Here is a 22,746-nt window from a genome sequence, read left to right on the forward strand (position 1 = left end):
TCGTGCCACCATTAGTAAGTTAAAGATAATATTTCAAAAATAGTTAAATGGGACCCAAAAAACCAAGAATTAGTCCGAATTGAATATCTTTTGTCACATTTTTTCCTTTTGATTTTACTACCATTAGCAAAAAGCGTGTGATTACATTTGAATATAATACCGTCAATGGCATTGGTAAACTAAATCTATCAACAAAATATTAATGTCTGATCTTTGTAACAAAAATAATTTACTTACTATACTGAGCTGTCCTTTGCAATTCTTACAAATAGATGCATAGGTATTATCTATAAATCCAATTTCCACCAAGTATTTATATAAATCCATGGGTGATAACGAACCACATATCATAACAAGTTGAAATGAAGTCCATCGAATTAATTCAAATGGAATGATTGATTTGATTTGTGACGGTTTTTTTTTACACTTTGTATAGAATACATGAAGCCCAACTCTATAATTGTTTATAATTAAACTAGTTGAAGGGAAAAATTGATGAACCATTAGACGACATCTTTCCAGAACAATGACAAAGTTGTAACTAACAAAATAATATCAACCCTGCACCAAGTTAACTTCCTTTATACTTTACTAAATAATTTTATTAATCTTATTTACATATAATCACATAAAAAGTTTGATCCAGTCCCTAACCACGACCCTTTAGTTCACTTATCTAGAACCATACCATTGAGCTATGAAATGTTATTTAAAGCCAGCATTCTTTGTCTTTATATCACCAAAATCAATATTGTACTAAATGGCAATGTTGCATTAATCTGGCAACGTTCATAAAATTTGTATTCAACCAGTACAATACCAACCTTCATGCGTCTGTGTTCATCCGCGGAATTGTGCCATTAAGTATAGTATAAAGTATAATAAATCAGTATAATCCAATAATTGGTGTATTGAAGTAAAACTACCAGTTTCTATAGAGAATAATGAGGAATTAAGTAAAATCAAATTAAAAAGTATAGTAAAAAGTGTGTTGTTAAAATAGACTTTAACCGAAAATTATTGTAGCTTTTTTTAACTGCAATGACTTTGGATGTTTTTTTGTCCAAAATCAATGAAACTTTGTGCGAAGTAGCTTCGCATCTAAGAAAATGTTGTAGTAAAAATATAGATTTTTAGATTGATTTTTAATATTTTTATCCACCCTGCAACCCTGTTCAACATGGGTCCGTTCTACCCTATCGTTGGATTCGTTTTTTGTCCATAGAAATATTTTAAGCGGAAATAATCATCGCAAATGTTTCTAACAATTGCTCCATTTGCAGTAGAATCCAGGCAGGTGTTTGGCAGCAACTGGCTAAAATTTCCCAAGAACAAACTTAGTACAAAACATGTTCAAATAGTGCTCATTTCCTCATGACTAATATGCTTGACACGCGAGTTGAACGTCATTAGTTTTGTCGTAAATTTTTTCAAAATGTTTTTTGATAAAGTTTATTCTACACTATCGATCTATTTCTTGACTTAAGCAAAAATATTTCTTCAAAATACTACAAGGGAAAAAAAATCTTATTATTCGGTTAACTTTGCATCCATGCATAAAAAACTGCAGGTTTACAATGCCTTTTGATAAGAAATATTTACAAATAATTAAAAAAATAGTAGGTATAAATATATACCTACGCACTGTAGTGTGGGTTGGTGGGACAATTGTTGGAAAATTTTCTTGATACAGATGATGATTGCCTATGATGCCGTGTGCCCGATTTATCGGCTTTTTCTATTGGTCCGCCAGAACATGTGACTAGTCGACTAAATAAAAAGGTCATTAAAAAATCACACTCGCCGTCAACAAACGTTGCAGCAAAGTACCGTCAACCCACAGTCGAGAAGCAACAATAATTTTATCTCTGCGGAACCGTTGCAACTTTCCAAAGCTCGAAAGTCGCCTCGAAGATGAAAATAAAATCAAGAAAGTGATAACTTGTTTGTGTACTTTCATACCATTTCTTTAATTGCCAATGTTTCGAAAAATATTTTGTTTGAATACGCAAATCACTATTATGACTAAATACCATATTTTACAATAATCTTAAAATCCTACTTTTCTAGATCTAATCCCTTTAACAACCACAAACACAACAACTTTATGAGAAAATTATCGATAAAGGACTCCGTTCTATATCGATACAAAGAAATTATATTAATCTACAAACGGCTTTGTAGATTTTTTAAAATCGCAAAATGGGATCTTTTAGTTTTATATTCTTACATCCAAATTTACAAAAAACAATATAAATGTTAGTTTAAATTAATGTTTTCACAAGATAGAAAGCGTCAAATAACCACATGGATCCCAGAAAAATAGCTTTATTGTTGAAAATAAAAAGAATAACAAAAATAAATTTTTCAGAATCGATTTTGAGTTCACTGTGTGTGGAGAACTTTTTGTCTACTTACGTTTCGAATACAGCAGGTACTCCAAAAATGGGAGGGCAGCCCATATTACCAAGTAACGCTAACGTATAAAGCTTCATTTTGTATACGTCTAAAAGTAATCTGCGTTGTGCTGTAACTCCATAAAATATATAGGAGCTGTTTTAAACTCGATAAAGTTAATTCATATTGCACTTTCTCAGTAAGAGGACAACCAGGTTTTATCTACAAAAAATTCGGAATCGAATATGAATTATCTGGTACGTAACAATTAGTGATTGCATGTTATTTTTCATATAATACTCTTATGTGAATTAAGATACATTTTATGCTATTTTTATGCGGTAGTGAAAATTTGAAGTAAATTTTAACACATTTGAACAACACAAATTCCTCGCTTCCCCATCGTCCATAATCGTATCGGTTTCCGCTTTTCGTTCTTCTGACTTCTACTAAATATTTTTTTGTGTGTCGGGTCGTGTTATAAAAACGAAGCCAGAAAGACAAAAAGAGAAACCAACCTTATTCTTAAATATCGTTCGGAAGGCGAGAATTAGGGAAGAAAAGGAAGCCTTTCCCCCGTCTTTTTGTACCTTATATGCAATCTTGGGATCTTTGTGAAATTATTACAATATTTTTAATAGCTTAATACTCTTCTAAAAGACGATTTTTAAAATTAAAATTGCGTTCAAAGTTCTGTGGAAAGTAGTATACATTGCACCTTTTGTGACTCGCGTACACATATGTAAACATACTATAAAAAAGATCGAAAAATAATGAAAAAATAAGTCGTTGGTAAAATTTTCTATTAAATTCCGTAATACCGAACATATTTAAATTATTTTAAATTTGATAGAAATAAATGATGACAATCTAGTTTAAGTTTCTATTTTAATTAGATCAAATTACCAATAATGTTTCTAAAAAGTTTCTGGTTTTTTCTCAAAGCTCCGTTACCAAATTACTTGTTTCTTTTAATGCTATTAAGCCACTTATTTGATGAAATTGAATTTTAATTTAAAAAGAATTGCCCCCCTCTCCCTTTTATTTTTTTTTACTAAATAAAATGTGAAATAATAATTATTTTGCTCTTGGATTTCACGTAAAAATATAAATAGTTTAAATAACCTTATTTGCAATTTAAAATAAAATCGTATATTTAAATAGAAAAAAACATTTTGGGTAGGAAAAAGTACGAAAAAAAACATAACTTTACCAGACCGTTCCCACTTTGTACACCACCCCATATTAGAGAGCAGCATTAAAAAAAGAAATAATTGCAGTAAAATTTTTCTTTCGACATATTATATTTGTTTTTATTTTCCTCTCTTGGTTTATAAAGTTCAAAACACATTTTACGAATTATTTTAAAAAATGAAAAAAAACAGTGGAAAAAATTCGCAATTTTTTTTCTCTTCTTGGTGAAATTGTTCATATTAATTACTCAGCTTTTTAGTTTAAATTATTATAAAACGCTAGGCTATCTATTAGTAAACAATGAACAAAAAAACATTTTACTCCTTCATGTTTTTTCGCAATCTCGATTTAGCAAACTTTTTGGGGTAAAAACAATTAAACTTCAACGAGGGATGAGTTTGGATAATAAATAGGCGTGTTAGGGGAGGGTCAAAGTAAAAGTCCCAATCAAGACGATGGTTCAAAATCGATTTGAAATAAACCCGTAAGTAAAAGATCGATGCAAGCTAAACTCCCCCTTTTTTCTTGCAAACATTGTTAAAAACTTCATGCATAAGAAAAGTATTTTGTTTTCCAAAATTAATTTGAAAAAAATATACTGTATTTGTTCCTTAATTAAATACCTATCAGCTCAATTTTTAGTAATTTTAAAATGGACAATTTTTACCATTTTCGAATCCCGTCTAAAATGGGACAGGCGCACTGTGCAGTGTTGCTGCGAGCGCTGAGTATTCTCTCTGCTCAACCACTCCGCTCGTGCTATAGCAGAGTTTTTTGAGCGAACGTTTAGCTCAAGAATTTTGAGCTATAGGCTAGCGCCGCTTACCGTTAATTCGACTCATGCGCCATCTCGTTAGACAACTAGATGGTTAAAGATAAACGGTTAACGTTGAGCGGTGAACTTCGACGGTATAAAACCAATGAATTCATTTTTACTCATAACTGTTGAGAATAAAACTGTAGGCAGCGTACGTACGCCGCAAGGTACCCGAAGGGATTGGAATTTAAATTAACTTTAATTTTACCAATAAATATAAAGTTACGACAAATATGCAGGCATCCGTTATTGGGGTTGCAAGGTTCCCGTTGGAATATAAAAAAAATTAATTAATATCTCAAAGTTTTAAGTAAATATATATGCAGCTTATACTAACTCCGTGCGATTAATTAATGTCTCAAAGTTTTTAGTAATATATATGTAGCAAATAATACAAACACCCGTGCGACTTTGGTGCTGCGGGGCTGGAGCCCCGCCGCCCCACGCCACACGGGGACGGGTCTTTATTTAAAGCTCATATTCTCTAAATATCCATTGAGATATTGAAATCCTGAATCAATATTGAATGAGATGTTAGAATCCTGATTTAATATTGAATGCGATATTAATACGCCTCGTGGCGGGGCAATCCGCAAACTGTTGGATTATATGAGCCCCGTCACCCTATGTCGTAATAAATTTTTACTTTGCAGTGACGGTAGAAATTAAGTTTGGTGGAATTGTGCCCATAACTAGGCCTAGTTATCAGCCTAGAGATAAAACTATAGGCAGAAACTTTATAAATGATTGGATTTCTCGTTTAATCCTATCCTATTTCAAGTAACGTTTACTTTTAATATTATTTATCCCTGCCATATGTGTTATCGTTTGTTTATCCCTCCCATCTGTGTTATCGTCTGCTATAACAGCTACTGAAATTCTGTGAAAAAGTAGCAATTTCTCCGTCTGATCAAACGCCTGAATAGATTTCAGCCAAATTTTCAGAAAAGATGTAAAATATCCTCAGCTACGTAGTAGAGTTATTAAAATGTAATAAAAATGTTGATTACAATCAATAATTGTAAAAAACTAGTGCATCCATCTATGTAGTGTTACGAGAACTGCAAAAAGCCATCTGTGTAGTGTTACGAGAACTGAGGGTGCCCATGTAAAAACCATACCAATGTAAACCATACGGCAAACGAAACTTTGACCAGTAACCCTTCGGGTAATTTAGCGCTGCGCTCAGACGCTCAGCTCAACACTTAAAGCACTAATCAAAGCGCGAGCGCCCGCCATCTAGGATAGCACCAGTAAAGCGGAGCTAAGAAATCGATAAGCGGGTGACAAGACTGGATAGATGGCTGTCCAAAATCACCCAGGCAGAGGCAAAAACTTAACACAAATTTAACACCCAAAAATTATGGCTATGACTTCGATAAATCTTGTAATATAGAAACAAGAAAATCAGGAGGGGAGGGGGAACCGAAATGATAAATTTCCAAAAAACTAACAAATTTGATAAATTTGTTTTTATTTTGTTGCAACAAATTCATCAAATATGGATTAAATCAAAAATGTGTTTGAGATACCCCGCCATCCTCTAATACGAATAATTTTATGTGTACTCTACATTGAAACTCAATTATAAAATTTTACCTGGGGAAAGCATACACATTTTTAACACAAATAACTTCAGCTAAAACTAGTAGCGCCTTATTTTATCTCGCAATACTTACTACTAAACTCTGTTAATCTCAGCAAACAATTTTCGAATGCTTTAAGTTTTTCGAATAATTCAAAGTGGAGAACAAATAACAATTTCAGGTATTCTCTTTTCTTTTTGATAATTTTTTTGAAACTTTAAAAAGTGGGCGATTTCAAATTTTAAGAATCGACGTAATGATAAATCTGAATAAACCCTTATTTTTTTTTTATTCCTCCAGCTAAGATTTCTGAAAAATTGAAAACCCTCAAATTGGTCTCAATGTTTGCTTTGGTGGTACAGTCGAGTTCATGCGCGGAAGAATTCAAAGTTTAGACAGAGGAAAAGTTAACGGTAATTAAAGATTATCTGGACTAGGGTGTTTATTAATCCAGGTGTAGCGTTCCATTAATATTTATAACTTGTTGAACTAGGTTAATTTTATGCAAGACCATTATGTAAATGACAAACATTGTGAAATGAGAATTATGACGTCTTTTTCCATTGGACAATTCATAATCATTTTAATAAATATAACATTGCTTTTTAGGGGGCATTACTAATCATTTCAGTCGTCTTGGCGAATCCAATCGACCGATCAGATTCTCCGAAAGATAAGCTGACACAGGAACTTAATAAATTATTAAATGTCAATGATTATTTGGTCGTACCAAACAACCGGCAAGCAACAGCGACCACAGAAACAACGGTAACCACAACTACAGTGAGATCAACGTTAACAACCAAACCGTCAACTACAACTAAACCCCAAAAAACCAAAGCGACAAAAACGCCAAAGCCGACAAAAACGCCAAAGCCAACAAAAACGCCAAAGCCGACAAAAACGCCAAAGCCGACAAAAACGCCAAAGCCGACAAAAACGCCAAAGCCGACAAAAACGCCAAAGCCGACAAAAACGCCAAAGCCGACAAAATCTACAAATAAACCAAGAAGAACCACACCAACTACTGAACAGCCAACAACCACAACAGCTGAGCCCTCTACAACAGCTATTAAGTTAACTGCTACTAAAGCAGAGCCAGTGACAACTTCTGTAGAGCCAACGACCACAACAGCTGAGCCCACTACAACTACAAAACAGCTCAAGACAACAACTACTGATCAGCCAACATCCTCAACTGCTAAGTCAATAACCACATCAGCTGAGCCCAATACAACTACAGAAGAGCCCACGACAACAACCACTGAACAGACAACGACTGTTACTGATTCAACAACTACAACAACTGAACAATCAACTACAACGGATGAACCCACGACAACATCTGTTGAGAAAACCACTACTGCAGAGCCAACGACAACTTCTGCTGACCCAACTACAACAACAGAAGAGCCCACGACAACAACTACTGAACAGTCAACAACCACAACAGCTGAGCCCACTACAACAGCTGTTGAAACAACTACTATTGCAGAACCAGCGACAACTTCTGCTGAGCCAACGACCACAACAGCTGAGCCCACGACTACAACTACTGAAAAGCCAAAATCCACAACAGCTGAGTCAACAACTACAACAGCTGAGCCCACTACAAAACCAGAAGAGCCCACTACAACAACCACTGAACAGACAACGACTGTTACTGAGTCAACAACTACAACAGCTGAACCAACAACTACAACGGCTGAACCAACGACAAAAGCTGTAGAGACAACCACTACTGCAGAGCAAACAACAACTTCTGCTGAGAAAACTTCAACAACAGAAGAGCCCACGACAACACCTACTGAACAGCCAAAAACCACAACAGCTGAGCTAACTAAAACAGCTGTTGAAACAACTACTACTGCAGAGACAACGACAACTTCTGCTGATCCAACGACCACAACAGCTGAGCCCACTACAATTACAGAAGAGCCCACGACCACAACTACTGAAAAGCCAACATCCACAACAGCTGATTCAACAACTTCAACAGCTGAGCCCACTACAACAACCACTGAACAGACAACGACTGTTACTGAGTCAACAACTACAACAGCTGAACCAACAACTACAACGGCTGAACCAACGACAACAGCTGTTGAGACAACCACGTCTGCAGAGAAAACGAATACTTCCACTGAGCCAACTTCAACAACAGAAGAGCCCAAGACAACAACTACTGAACAGCCAACAACCACAACAGCTGAGCCCACTACAACAGCTGTTAAAACTACTACTGCAGAGCAAACAACCACAACAGCTGAGCCCACTACAACTACAGAAGAGACCACGACCACAACTACTGAAAAGCCAACATCCACAACAGCTGAGTCAACAACTACAACAGCTGAGCTCACTACAACAACCACTGAACAGACAACGACTGTTACTGAGTCAACAACAACAGCTGAACCAAAAACTACCACGGCTGAACCCACGACAACATCTGTTGAGACAACCACTACTGCAGAGCCAACGGCAAAGTCTTCTGAGCAAACTACAACTACAGAAGAGCCCACAACACAAACTACTGAACAGCCATCAACCAAAACAGCTGAACCCACTACAACAGCTATTGAAACCACTACTACTGCTGAGCCAACGACAACTTCTGGACAGCCAACGACCACAACAGCTGAGCCTACTACAACTACAGAAAAGTACACGACTATAACTACTGAACAGCATACATCCACAACAGCTGAGTCAACAACTACAACAACTGAGCCCACTAAAACTACAGAAGAGCCCACGACAACAACCACTGAACAGACAACGACTGTTACTGAGTCAACAACTACAATAGCTGAACCAACAACTACCACGGCTGAACCCACGACAACATCTGTTGAGACAACCACTACTGCAGAGCCAACGGCAAAGTCTTCTGAGCAAACTACAACTACAGAAGAGCCCACAACACAAACTACTGAACAGCCATCAACCAAAACAGCTGAACCCACTACAACAGCTATTGAAACCACTACTACTGCTGAGCCAACGACAACATCTGCAGAGCCAACGACCACAACCGCTGAGCCTTCTACAACTACAGAAAAGTTCACGACTACAACTACTGAACAGCATACATCCACAGCAGCTGAGTCAACAACTACAACAGCTGAGCCCACTAAAACTACAGAAGAGCCCACGACAACAACCAGTGAACAGACAACGACTGTTACTGAGTCAACAACTACAAAAGCTGAACCAACAACTACAACGGCTGAACCAACGACAACAGCTGTTGAAACAACTACTACTGCAAAGCCAACGACCAAAACTGTTGAGCCCACTACAACTACAGAAGAGCCCACGACCACAACTACTGAAAAGCCAACATCCACAACAGTTGAGTCAACAACTACAACAGCTGAGCCCACTACAACAACCACTGAACAGACAACGACTGTTACTGAGTCAACAACTACAACAGCTGAACCAACAACTACCACGACTGAACCCACGACAACAGCTGTTGAGACAACCACTACTGCAGAGCAAACGACAATTTCTGCTGCGCCAACTTCAACAACAGAAGAGCCTACGACAACAACTACTGAACAGCCAACAACCACAACAGCTGAGCCCACTGCAACAGCTGTTGAAACAACTACTACTGCAGAGCCAACGACAACTTCTGCTGAGCCAACGACCCTAACAGCTGAGCCCACGACTACAACTACTGAAAAGCCAACATCCACAACAGCTGAGTCAACAACTACAACAGCTGAGCCCACTACAAAAACAGAAGAGCCCACTACAACAACCACTGAACAGACAACGACTGTTACTGAGTCAACAACTACAACAGCTGAACCAACAACTACAACGGCTGAACCAGCGACAAAAGCTGTTGAGACAACCACTACTGCAGAGCAAACAACAACTTCTGCTGAGAAAACTTCAACAACAGACGAGCCCACGACAGCACCTACTGAACAGCCAAAAACCACAACAGCTGAGCTCACTACAACAGTTGTTGAAACAACTACTACTGCAGAGCCAACGACAACTTTTGCTGATCCAACGACCACAACAGATGAGCCCACTACAACTACAGAAGAGCCCACGACCACAACTACTGAAAAGCCAACATCCACAACAGCTGATTCAACAACTTCAACAGCTGAGTCCACTAAAACAACCACTGAACAGATAACGACTGTTACTGAGTCAACAACTACAACAGCTGAACCAACAACTACAACGGCTGAACCAACGACAACAGCTTTTGAGACAACCACTACTGCAGAGCAAACGACAAATTCTCCTGAGCCAACTTCAACAACAGTAGAGCCCACGACAACAACTACTGAACAGACAACGACTGTTACTGAGTCAACAACTACAACAGCTGAACCAACAACTACAACGGCTGAACCAACGACAACAGCTGTTGAGACAACCACGTCTGCAGAGCAAACGAATACTTCCACTGAGCCAACTTCAACAACAGAAGAGCCCACGACAACAACTACTGAACAGCCAACAACCAAAACAGCTGAGCCCACTACAACAGCTGTTAAAACTACTACTGCAGAGCAAACAACCACAACAGCTGAGCCCACTACAACTACAGAAGAGACCACGACCACAACTACTGAAAAGCCAACATCCACAACAGCTGAGTCAACAACTACAACAGCTGAGCTCACTACAACAACCACTGAACAGACAACGACTGTTACTGAGTCAACAACAACAGCTGAACCAAAAACTACCACGGCTGAACCCACGACAACATCTGTTGAGACAACCACTACTGCAGAGCCAACGGCAAAGTCTTCTGAGCAAACTACAACTACAGAAGAGCCCACGACACAAACTACTGAACAGCCATCAACCACAACAGCTGAACCCACTACAACAGCTATTGAAACCACTACTACTGCTGAGCCAACGACAACTTCTGGACAGCCAACGACCACAACAGCTGAGCCTACTACAACTACAGAAAAGTACACGACTATAACTACTGAACAGCATACATCCACAACAGCTGAGTCAACAACTACAACAACTGAGCCCACTAAAACTACAGAAGAGCCCACGACAACAACCACTGAACAGACAACGACTGTTACTGAGTCAACAACTACAATAGCTGAACCAACAACTACCACGGCTGAACCCACGACAACATCTGTTGAGACAACCACTACTGCAGAGCCAACGGCAAAGTCTTCTGAGCAAACTACAACTACAGAAGAGCCCACAACACAAACTACTGAACAGCCATCAACCAAAACAGCTGAACCCACTACAACAGCTATTGAAACCACTACTACTGCTGAGCCAACGACAACATCTGCAGAGCCAACGACCACAACCGCTGAGCCTTCTACAACTACAGAAAAGTTCACGACTACAACTACTGAACAGCATACAACCACAGCAGCTGAGTCAACAACTAAAACAGCTGAGCCCACTAAAACTACAGAAGAGCCCACGACCACAACTACTGAAAAGCCAACATCCACAACAGTTGAGTCAACAACTACAACAGCTGAGCCCACTACAACAACCACTGAACAGACAACGACTGTTACTGAGTCAACAACTACAACAGCTGAACCAACAACTACCACGACTGAACCCACGACAACAGCTGTTGAGACAACCACTACTGCAGAGCAAACGACAATTTCTGCTGCGCCAACTTCAACAACAGAAGAGCCTACGACAACAACTACTGAACAGCCAACAACCACAACAGCTGAGCCCACTGCAACAGCTGTTGAAACAACTACTACTGCAGAGCCAACGACAACTTCTGCTGAGCCAACGACCCTAACAGCTGAGCCCACGACTACAACTACTGAAAAACCAACATCCTTAACAGCTGAGTCAACAACTACAACAGCTGAGCCCACTACAAAAACAGAAGAGCCCACTACAACAACCACTGAACAGACAACGACTGTTACTGAGTCAACAACTACAACAGCTGAACCAACAACTACAACGGCTGAACCAGCGACAAAAGCTGTTGAGACAACCACTACTGCAGAGCAAACAACAACTTCTGCTGAGAAAACTTCAACAACAGAAGAGCCCACGACAACACCTACTGAACAGCCAAAAACTACAACAGCTGAGCTCACTACAACAGCTGTTGAAACAACTACTACTGCAGAGCCAACGACAACTTTTGCTGATCCAACGACCACAACAGATGAGCCCACTACAACTACAGAAGAGCCCACGACCACAACTACTGAAAAGCCAACATCCACAACAGCTGATTCAACAACTTCAACAGCTGAGTCCACTAAAACAACCACTGAACAGACAACGACTGTTACTGAGTCAACAACTACAACAGCTGAACCAACAACTACAACGGCTGAACCAACGACAACAGCTTTTGAGACAACCACTACTGCAGAGCAAACGACAACTTCTGCTGAGCCAACTTCAACAACAGAAGAGCCCACGACAACAACTACTGAACAGCCAACAACCACAACAGCTGAGCCCACTGCAACAGCTGTTGAAACAACTACTACTGCAGAGCCAACGACAACTTCTGCTGAGCCAACGACCCTAACAGCTGAGCCCACGACTACAACTACTGAAAAGCCAACATCCACAACAGCTGAGTCAACAACTACAACAGCTGAGCACACTACAAAAACCACTGAACAGACGACGACTGTTACTGAGTCAACAACTACAACAGCTGAACCAACAACTACAACGGCTGAACCCACGACAACAACTGTTGAGACAACCACTACTGCAGAGCAAACGACAACTTCTGCTGAGCCAACTTCAACAACAGAAGAGCCCACGACAACAACTACTGAACAGCCAACAACCACAAGAGCTGAGCCCACTACAACAGCTGTTGAAACTACTACTGCAGAGCCAACGACCACAACAGCTGAGCCCTCTACAACTACAGAAGAGCCCACGACCACAACTACTGAAAAGCCCACAACCACAACAGCTGATTCAACAACTACAACAGCTAAGCCCACTACAACAACCACTGAACAGACAACGACTGTTACTGAGTCAACAACTAAAACAGCTGAACCAACAACTACAACGGCTGAACCAACGCCAACAGCTTTTGAGACAACCACTACTGCAGAGCAAACAACAACCTCTGCTGAGCCAACATCAACAACAGAAGAGCCCACGACAACAACTACTGAACAGCCAACAACCACAAGAGCTGAGCCCACTACAACAGCTGTTGAAACTACTACAGCGGAGCCAACGACCACAACAGCTGAGCCCACTACAACTACAAAAGAGCCCATGACCACAACTACTGAAAAGCCAACATCCACAACAGCTGATTCAACAACTACAACAGCTGAGCCCACTACAACAACCACTGAACAGACAACGACTGTTACTGAGTCAACAACTACAACAGCTGAACCAACAACTTCAACGGCTGAACCAACAAAAACAGCTGTTGAGACAACCACTACTGCAGAGCAAACGACAACTTCTGCTGAGCCAACTTCAACAACAGAAGAGCCCACGACAACAACTACTGAACAGCCAACAACCACAACAGCTGAGCCCACTACAACAGCTGTTGAAACAACTACTACTGCAGAGCCAACGACAACTTCATCTTCTGCTGATCCAACGACCACAACAGCTGAGCCCACTACAACTACAGAAGAGCCCACGACCACAACTACTGAAAAGCCAACATCCACAACAGCTGATTCAACAACTACAACAGCTGAACCAACAACTACAACGGCTGAACCAACGACAACAGCTGTTGAGACAACAACGTCTGCAGAGCAAACGACAACTTCTCCTGAGCCAACTTCAACAACAGAAGAGCCCACGACAACAACTACTGAACAGCCAACAACCACAACAGCTGAGCCCACTACAACAGCTGTTGAAACTACTACTGCAGAGCAAACAACCACAACAGCTGAGCCCACTACAACTACAGAAGAGACCACGACCACAAATACTGAAAAGCCAACATCCACAGCAGCTGAGTCAACAACTACAACAGCTGAGCCCACTAAAACTACAGAAGAGCCCACGACAACAACCAATGAACAGACAACGACTTTTACTGAGTCAACAACTACAAAAGCTGAACCAACAACTACAACGGCTGAACCAACGACAACAGCTGTTGAAACAACTACTACTGCAAAGCCAACGAACACTTCTGCTGAGCCAACGACCACAGCAGCTGAGCCCAAGACTACAACTACTGAAAAGGCAACATCCACAACAGTTGAGTCAACAACTACAACAGCTGAGCCCACTACAACAACCACTGAACAGACAACGACTGTTACTGAGTCAACAACTACAGCAGCTGAACCAACAACTACCACGACTGAACCCACGACAACAGCTGTTGAGACAACCACTACTGCAGAGCAAACGACAATTTCTGCTGCGCCAACTTCAACTACAGAAGAGCCCACGACAACAACCACTCTACAGGCAACCACCACAGTAGCTGAGCCCACTACAACAGCTGTTGAAACTACTACTGCAGAGCAAACGACCACAACAAGTGAGCCCACTACAACTACAGAAGAGCCCACGACAACAACCACCGTACAAGCAACAACCACAACAGCTGAGCCCACTACAACAGCTGTTGAAACAACTACTACTGCAGAGCCAACGACAACTTCTGCTGATCCAACGACCAAAACTGTTCAGCCCACTACAACTACAGAAGAGCCCACGACCACAACTACTGAAAAGCCAACATCCACAACAGCTGATTCAACAACTTCAACAGCTGAGCCCACTACAACAACCACTGAACAGACAACGACTGTTACTGAGTCAACAACTACAACAGCTGAACCAACAACTACAACGGCTGAACCAACGACAACAGCTGTAGAGACAACCACTACTGCAGAGCAAACGACAACTTCTGCTGAGCCAACTTCAACAACAGAAGAGCCTACGACAACAACTACTGAACAGCCAACAACCACAACAGCTGAGCCCACTGCAACAGCTGTTGAAACAACTACTACTGCAGAGCCAACGACAACTTCTGCTGAGCCAACGACCCTAACAGCTGAGCCCACGACTACAACTACTGAAAAGCCAACATCCACAACAGCTGAGTCAACAACTACAACAGCTGAGCACACTACAAAAACAGAAGAGCTCACTACAACAACCACTGAACAGACAACGACTGTTACTGAGTCAACAACTACAACAGCTGAACCAACAACTACAACGGCTGAACCAGCGACAAAAGCTGTTGAAACAACCACTTCTGCAGAGCAAACAACAACTTCTGCTGAGAAAACTTCAACAACAGAAGAGCCCACGACAACACCTACTGAACAGCCAAAAACCACAACAGCTGAGCTCACTACAACAGCTGTTGAAACAACTGCTACTGCAGAGCCAACGACAACTTTTGCTGATCCAACGACCACAACAGATGAGCCCACTACAACTACAGAAGAGCCCACGACCACAACTACTGAAAAGCCAACATCCACAACAGCTGATTCAACAACTTCAACAGCTGAGTCCACTAAAACAACCACTGAACAGACAACGACTGTTACTGAGTCAACAACTACAACAGCTGAACCAACAACTACAACGGCTGAACCAAGGACAACAGCTTTTGAGACAACCACTACTGCAGAGCAAACGACAACTTCTGCTGAGCCAACTTCAACAACAGAAGAGCCCACGACAACAACTACTGAACAACCAACAACCACAACAGCTGAGCCCACTGCAACAGCTGTTGAAACAACTAGTACTGCAGAGCCAACGACAACTTCTGCTGAACCAACGACCATAACAGCTGAGCCCACGACTACAACTACTCAAAAGGCAACATCCACAACAGCTGAGTCAACAACTACAACAGCTGAGTCCACTAAAACAACCACTGAACAGACAACAACTGTTACTAAGTCAACAACTACAACAGCTGAACCAACAACTACAACGGCTGAACCAACGACAACAGCTTTTGAGACAACCACTACTGCAGAGCAAACGACAACTTCTGCTGAGCCAACTTCAACAACAGAAGAGCCCACGACAACAACTACTGAACAGCCAACAACCACAACAGCTGAGCCCACTGCAACAGCTGTTGAAACAACTAGTACTGCAGAGCCAACGACAACTTCTGCTGAGCCAACGACCACAACAGCTGAGCCCACGACTACAACTACTCAAAAGGCAACATCCACAACAGCTGAGTCAACAACTACAACAGCTGAGCCCACTACAACAACCACTGAACAGACTACGACTGTTACTGAGTCAACAACTACAACAGCTGAACCAACAACTACTACGGCTGAACCCACGACAACAGCTGGTGAGAAAACGACTACTGCAGAGGAAACGACAACTTCTGCTGAGCCAACTTCAACTACAGAAGAGCCCACGACAACAACTACTGTACAGGCAACAACCACACCAGCTGAGCCCACTACAACAACCACTGAACAGACGACGACTGTTACTGAGTCAACAACTACAACAGCTGAACCAACAACTACAACGGCTGAACCCACGACAACAACTGTTGAGACAACCACTACTGCAGAGCAAACGACAACTTCTGCTGAGCCAACTTCAACAACAGAAGAGCCCACGACAACAACTACTGAACAGCCAACAACCACAAGAGCTGAGCCCACTACAACAGCTGTTGAAACTACTACTGCAGAGCCAACGACCACAACAGCTGAGCCCTCTACAACTACAGAAGAGCCCACGACCACAACTACTGAAAAGCCCACATCCACAACAGCTGATTCAACAACTACAACAGCTGAGCCCACTACAACAACCACTGAACAGACAACGACTGTTACTGAGTCAACAACTACAACAGCTGAACCAACAACTACAACGGCTGAACCAACGCCAACAGCTTTTGAGACAACCACTACTGCAGAGCAAACAACAACTTCTGCTGAGCCAACATCAACAACAGAAGAGCCCACGACAACAACTACTGAACAGCCAACCACCACAAGAGCTGAGCCCACTACAACAGCTGTTGAAACTACTACTGCGGAGCCAACGACCACAACAGCTGAGCCCACTACAACTACAGAAGAGCCCATGACCACAACTACTGAAAAGCCAACATCCACAACAGCTGATTCAACAACTACAACAGCTGAGCCCACTACAACAACCACTGAACAGACAACGACTGTTACTGAGTCAACAACTACAACAGCTGAACCAACAACTTCAACGGCTGAACCAACAAAAACAGCTGTTGAGACATCCACTACTGCAGAGCAAACGACAACTTCTGCTGAGCCAACTTCAACAACAGAAGAGCCCACGACAACAACTACTGAACAGCCAACAATCACAACAGCTGAGCCCACTACAACAGCTGTTGAAACAACTACTACTGCAGAGCCAACGACAACTTCATCTTCTGCTGATCCAACGACCACAACAGCTGAGCCCACTACAACTAAAGAAGAGCCCACGACCACAACTACTGAAAAGCCAACATCCACAACAGCTGATTCAACAACTACAACAGCTGAACCAACAACTACAACGGCTGAACCAACGACAACAGCTGTTGAGACAACCACGTCTGCAGAGCAAACGACAACTTCTCCTGAGCCAACTTCAACAACAGAAGAGCCCACGACAACAAATACTGAACAGCCAACAACCACAACAGCTGAGCCCACTACAACAGCTGTTGAAACTACTACTGCAGAGCAAACAACCACAACAGCTGAGCCCACTACAACTACAGAAGAGACCTCGACCACAAATACTGAAAAGCCAACATCCACAACAGCTGAGTCAACAACTAAAACAGCTGAGCCCACTACAACAACCACTGAACAGACAACGACTGTTACTGAGTCAACAACAACAGCTGAACCAAAAACTACCACGGATGAACCCACGACAACAGCTGTTGAGACAACCACTACTGCAGAGCCAAAAACAACTTCTGCTGAGCCAACTTCAACTACAGAAGAGCCCACGACAACAACTACTGAACAGCCAACAACCACAACAGCTGAGCCCACTACAACAGCTGTTGAAACAACTACTACTGCAGAGCCAACGACAACTTCTGCTGATCCAACGACCACAACAGCTGAGCCCACTACAACAGCTGTTGAAACAACTACTACTGCAGAGCCAACGACAACTTCTGCTGATCCAACGACCACAACAGCTGAGCCCACTACAACAGCTTTTGAAACAACTACTACTGCAGAGCCAACGACAACTTCTGCTGATCCAACGACCACAACTGTTGAGCCCACTACAACTACAGAAGAGCCCACGACCACAACTACTGAAAAGCCAACATCCACAACAGCTGATTCAACAACTTCAACAGCTGAGCCCACTACAACAACCACTGAACAGACAACGACTGTTACTGAGTCAACAACTACAACAGCTGAACCAACTACTTCCACGTCTGAACCCACGACAACAGTTGTTGAGACAACTACTACTGCAGAGTCAACGACAACTTCTGCTGAGCCAACTACAACTACTGCTGAAACCACAACAAGCACGGTTGAGCCTACTACCACCACAGATGAATCTATTACAACGACTACTGAGGCCACAACCACAACAATGGAACCCACTTTGAGCACAAAAGAGCACACGACAACAACTGCTGATTTTACAACCACAACAGCTGGACCAACCTCGACAACTGTTGAGGAAACGACTACTGCAGAGCCCACAACCACAACAGCTGAAACTACTTCCACCACGAAAACTTCTGAAGGACCCACTACCACAACAGCTGAACCTACTACTACAACTGTTGAACCAACCACTACTGAAGAGATAACCACAACTACTGCAGAACCAACATCAACTACTGCTGAATCCACAACAACCATAACAACAGAACCCACGTCGAAACCGTTGAGGAAACAACTACTCAAATGCCGACAACCCCAATAGCTTATCTACAAATAAACTATCTCAACTAGATAATTGTCCAGGACAACCACAGAAGAACCCACAAAATCTACGAAGTAGCCCCCCACTACAATAACAGATTTTTATTTCTTTCGTTAAATGAATTCACTAAAATAGAACTATAGCAGTTATCAGTAAGAAATACATTTCTTGGTATTGAAGGTTTTTTTAAATGGTGAGATATTCGGATATAAAACATTACTAACAACAACATAACAATTTGATACACATTTGATTAACTTCCTTCTATTTCTTTGAATTTCTTCGTTTTAAATGGATTTCATTATTTACTGGGTTATAAAATAAAAATATAATATTTCAAATGATGTCTCTTCCTTCGGGGGCTGGCTAACCTCGCCCAAGAGGAGAGATCAGTGAGTCGCTAGAACAATTGAATAATCTCATTCACACACACTCAAACTAGTAAGGTCTTATTTTAGACTGCTTCTTTGGGTACCGGGTCTAGAGTCAATTCCCTTGGGCATCCGCTCATTGTATTTCCGTTGTATTCTGTGTATGGTGTCGATCTCCGTCGTGGGTCAGGACTTATATTTATATTGTGTTGCGGGACTTAGAAAATATTTCCTCGAATAAGGGATATTTCTCTAAGAATCAGGATTCAGATCATATCTGTTTACTGATTGGGAGTTGCAGCCTTGCTGGGAGTTAGAGATGCCCGGCATCCAGACGTGATTCCTCGAGTACCCGACGACGCTCCGTCCAACGGTCACCTCCTACATTCAGCCCACCTCTGATAGCAGTTCTTCGGTGTGACTCTGTGTCACAGTCGGCAAACCAAAAGCCTTGCTAATCGTCTCGATAACCGGTACAGTAACACTTAGTAACCGGTCTTATTTGCTTCTGTACAGATCTGAACGAGTTCCATTCGTCCTAGACGCATCGTCACTACACCGCCTCACTTATCTTCCTAGAAGTAAGTAACTGGAGAACGGTATTTCCCGTCGAACAGTTCATCCATTGAACCGCCCAGAGAAATATGGTAGAGAATTGTCCCTGATAATTCTACGTGGTGAGTGTAATGTGTGTGAATGAGACTAAGTGTTTTCGATTGGACTTGGATCTTCCTTCAGTAATCTTTCTTTATACATGTGTTAAATTAACTAAAATAATGGTCAGACTTCTTTGTAGTTCTTTTCAGTTCTTTGTAGCTCTGGAAACAGCTCGAGTAGGCCTACATTCCCTCTTGCGTAAAACACAATTTCGACTGTTTTTTTCATTGGCGGACCAACTGTTCCGATGATTATTACTCCGGTCGAAGCCCATGTCACTGAAAGCCAACACCCGTTCAGTAAATGAATGAAACAAGTGCCTTCTTAGTCCCAGTTCCAGTGATAGAACCTTCCTTAATTCTGCCTCCTCCATCCACTGCAACGCCAGACACTTGTCCCGCCTGGAACATAATTCCAAAAGGATCAACAAAGTAATTTCGTTAAGCAACTTTTCAAGTAACTTTATAAAAATCGTTAATTGTTCTAATTTTAGGGGTAGACCTAAACCCTCGTTGGTCGATGGGCTTGGGTATTCATATACCAAAAAATCTTTGAAAAAAGATTCATCCGTCAATTGGCGCAGTCCAATACGGCCCCCTGCAAAGGAATGGTTGCCCAGAAAGGCAACACTTTCGCACCATTGGTCAGTCATGTTTGTGGTGTGAAAAAATACATCGAGGTCAAGGCTTCCATCACAGCGGAAGCTAAACAAAAGGCCCTAGGAAGCCTTTATGATTCAGCACTGAAGATTTTGGAACCAATTTTAATCGACCTGGACGTACTTCTTCCAGATCCAAAACTTGTTGTTTGGTCAATGAATCGGGCACGACAAGCGTCTTGTCCCCCGAATCCAACCAATCTTCTCTTCGATGTCCAACACGAATTTATTCCTGAGGAATGAATGAATTCGTAAAATACAAAACTGGTATTTTTGCAACTATCCCACTTGTTTTTTTTACTACAATTTTGAAGGACTTCTTTCATGCGGACATAAAAATTGGAACGGGGGAAAAGGTTCGGCGCCATCTCATATTTGCAACAGAGCGACAGATAGAAATATTAAGAACTGTTGATGCTGTGTGTAATGAAGTGTTGATTCTTTTGATCTTTTAAATAGATACTTTTAGGCTGGTTAAAAAAGGGCCCTTCAAGCAACTTTTCTCAATTCATGATTTCATCCGTAAGGATGATATGATGAAGCAAGTTCCTCTTATGTTCACATTGATGTCAAGAAGGACAGCTTCCAACTACCGAAAAGTATTCAAAGAAGTGTGTCGCATTATGGGTCCAAAAATGGAAGTCACCGAAGTCGTCTCTGATTTTGAGCGTGCTATTTGGAGGGGGGGGGGGGGTAGAAGATGTTTTTCCTTCAGTGAAAATGTACGGTTGTTGCTTTTCACTGGACCCAGGCCGACGTGTTTATACGAGTTAAGAAAATTGGGTTAGTGGGGTTGTATAATAAGCAGGAAGAGGGTGTTGACTCTGCATCTAATCCCATCCGAAAAAATTCACAAAATTTTCAATGGACTATGGGAAGAAGCTAAATCCCTTCATTTGAGCCAAGGCCAACATCTTTTAATTGATAATTTTTTTTTAATATGTTAATACTCAATGGATATTTTATCCTGTCTTGACCATCTCGAAGTGGTATTGCTTTAATAAAGTAATTAGAACAAACAAAGATGGCGAGGGATGGCACAATTGAGTAAATAGTAGAAAGACAAGCTGGGCTTAACTTGTATATGAGATTATCTCTGTTTATTTGAAGGACCCAAAACTGTCCCTTTGCATTGCAAGCTTTTAAATCAAAACATAGAATTAAGAGACCAAAAATCGCTACCAGTATACTCCAAAAGAAGTTACACTCTATCTGGTCGTCGTACAAAGCCAAGGAGTTCAGGAGTGAAGAACTCCTAGAAAAATGTTTCCTGTTGTACACTAGCAACAATTAATACGAAATAGACGAGGATGTGGATGATGAAGAAGATGAGGAGTTTTCTGACTGCGATTCTGATTGAGCAGTTTTTTCATCAAATTGTAAAGTGTAAAAAATATATATTTGTATTTCCATCAAATCTACTTTTTTTTCTATTGGCCGGAATGGTAGAAAAGTTGGGGCGAATTGGTTAATTTTGGACGAAATGGGAAGGCCACTTCGGCCTAATTTGGGCAGTTTGGGCAGTTTTTTGTCGGACGAAGTGACCAGAGACCGTTTTAGATACTTGATTCATTTGTTATTATTTTGCAAAAAAATTTAAAGATTTTACCAAAAGTGTTTTTGGAGGGTAAATAGGACATGATTTGTTGTCTTGATTAGAACAAAAATGTTAAATAAACGTTGCAACGTAGGGTTATATAGTTGTACACTGTTGTTGTTTTCTGTTGTTGTAGTTTTTAACATACGCGATCTGCAACTCAACCAGACCAAGATACACCTTTTTTCTGGAGGTAGTTTCCGGATCGCAATCCGGAAAGGGACTTTAAAATATGGACTACGTCTATTCTGTTTATAGCTGCAAGGCGATTCCAACGGAATAAATTCCGGATTTTTATCTTTTTTTTTTCGTTTCCGAGATAATCGGAATTTATATTCGTGAAATATCTAAAAATCCCAAAGTCTCTCCCTCAGTCCACATCGCTTCTCACTGTATATTCGGCTCACAGACAAAAAGCTAATTGATAAAAATTGAACCCTTTCATCCCTTTTCCAGAATCCAAGAGGATGTTTTAAAATTCGGTCGTATGTCCGAGAAATCACGATTTTCGTGATAAC

The 22,746-nt window shown here is 41.2% G+C and overlaps 2 protein-coding genes across 2 annotated transcripts; both read left to right on the forward strand.

Annotated features, from left to right (window-relative positions):
• Nucleotides 1-6,515: 6,515 nt before the first annotated feature.
• Nucleotides 6,516-10,209, forward strand: LOC124200617 (mucin-5AC-like; the record flags this gene model as incomplete). The annotated part of the gene is made up of 4 exons (XM_046596886.1): nt 6,516-6,527; nt 6,604-6,762; nt 8,395-9,096; nt 9,901-10,209. Coding segments are annotated over exons 1-4 (1,182 nt in total), but the record flags the coding sequence as incomplete, so codon positions are not given.
• Nucleotides 10,210-10,308: 99 nt separating this feature from the next.
• LOC124200618 (mucin-2-like) lies at nt 10,309-18,984 on the forward strand (the record flags this gene model as incomplete). Its single annotated transcript, XM_046596888.1, has 5 exons — nt 10,309-10,467; nt 10,696-10,961; nt 15,835-15,917; nt 16,109-16,532; nt 18,342-18,984. Coding segments are annotated over 5 exons (1,536 nt in total), but the record flags the coding sequence as incomplete, so codon positions are not given.
• Nucleotides 18,985-22,746: the final 3,762 nt, after the last annotated feature.

This window comes from Daphnia pulex, chromosome 8 (genome assembly GCF_021134715.1).
Source record: "Daphnia pulex isolate KAP4 chromosome 8, ASM2113471v1".
NCBI classification, from domain to species: domain Eukaryota; kingdom Metazoa; phylum Arthropoda; class Branchiopoda; order Diplostraca; family Daphniidae; genus Daphnia; species Daphnia pulex.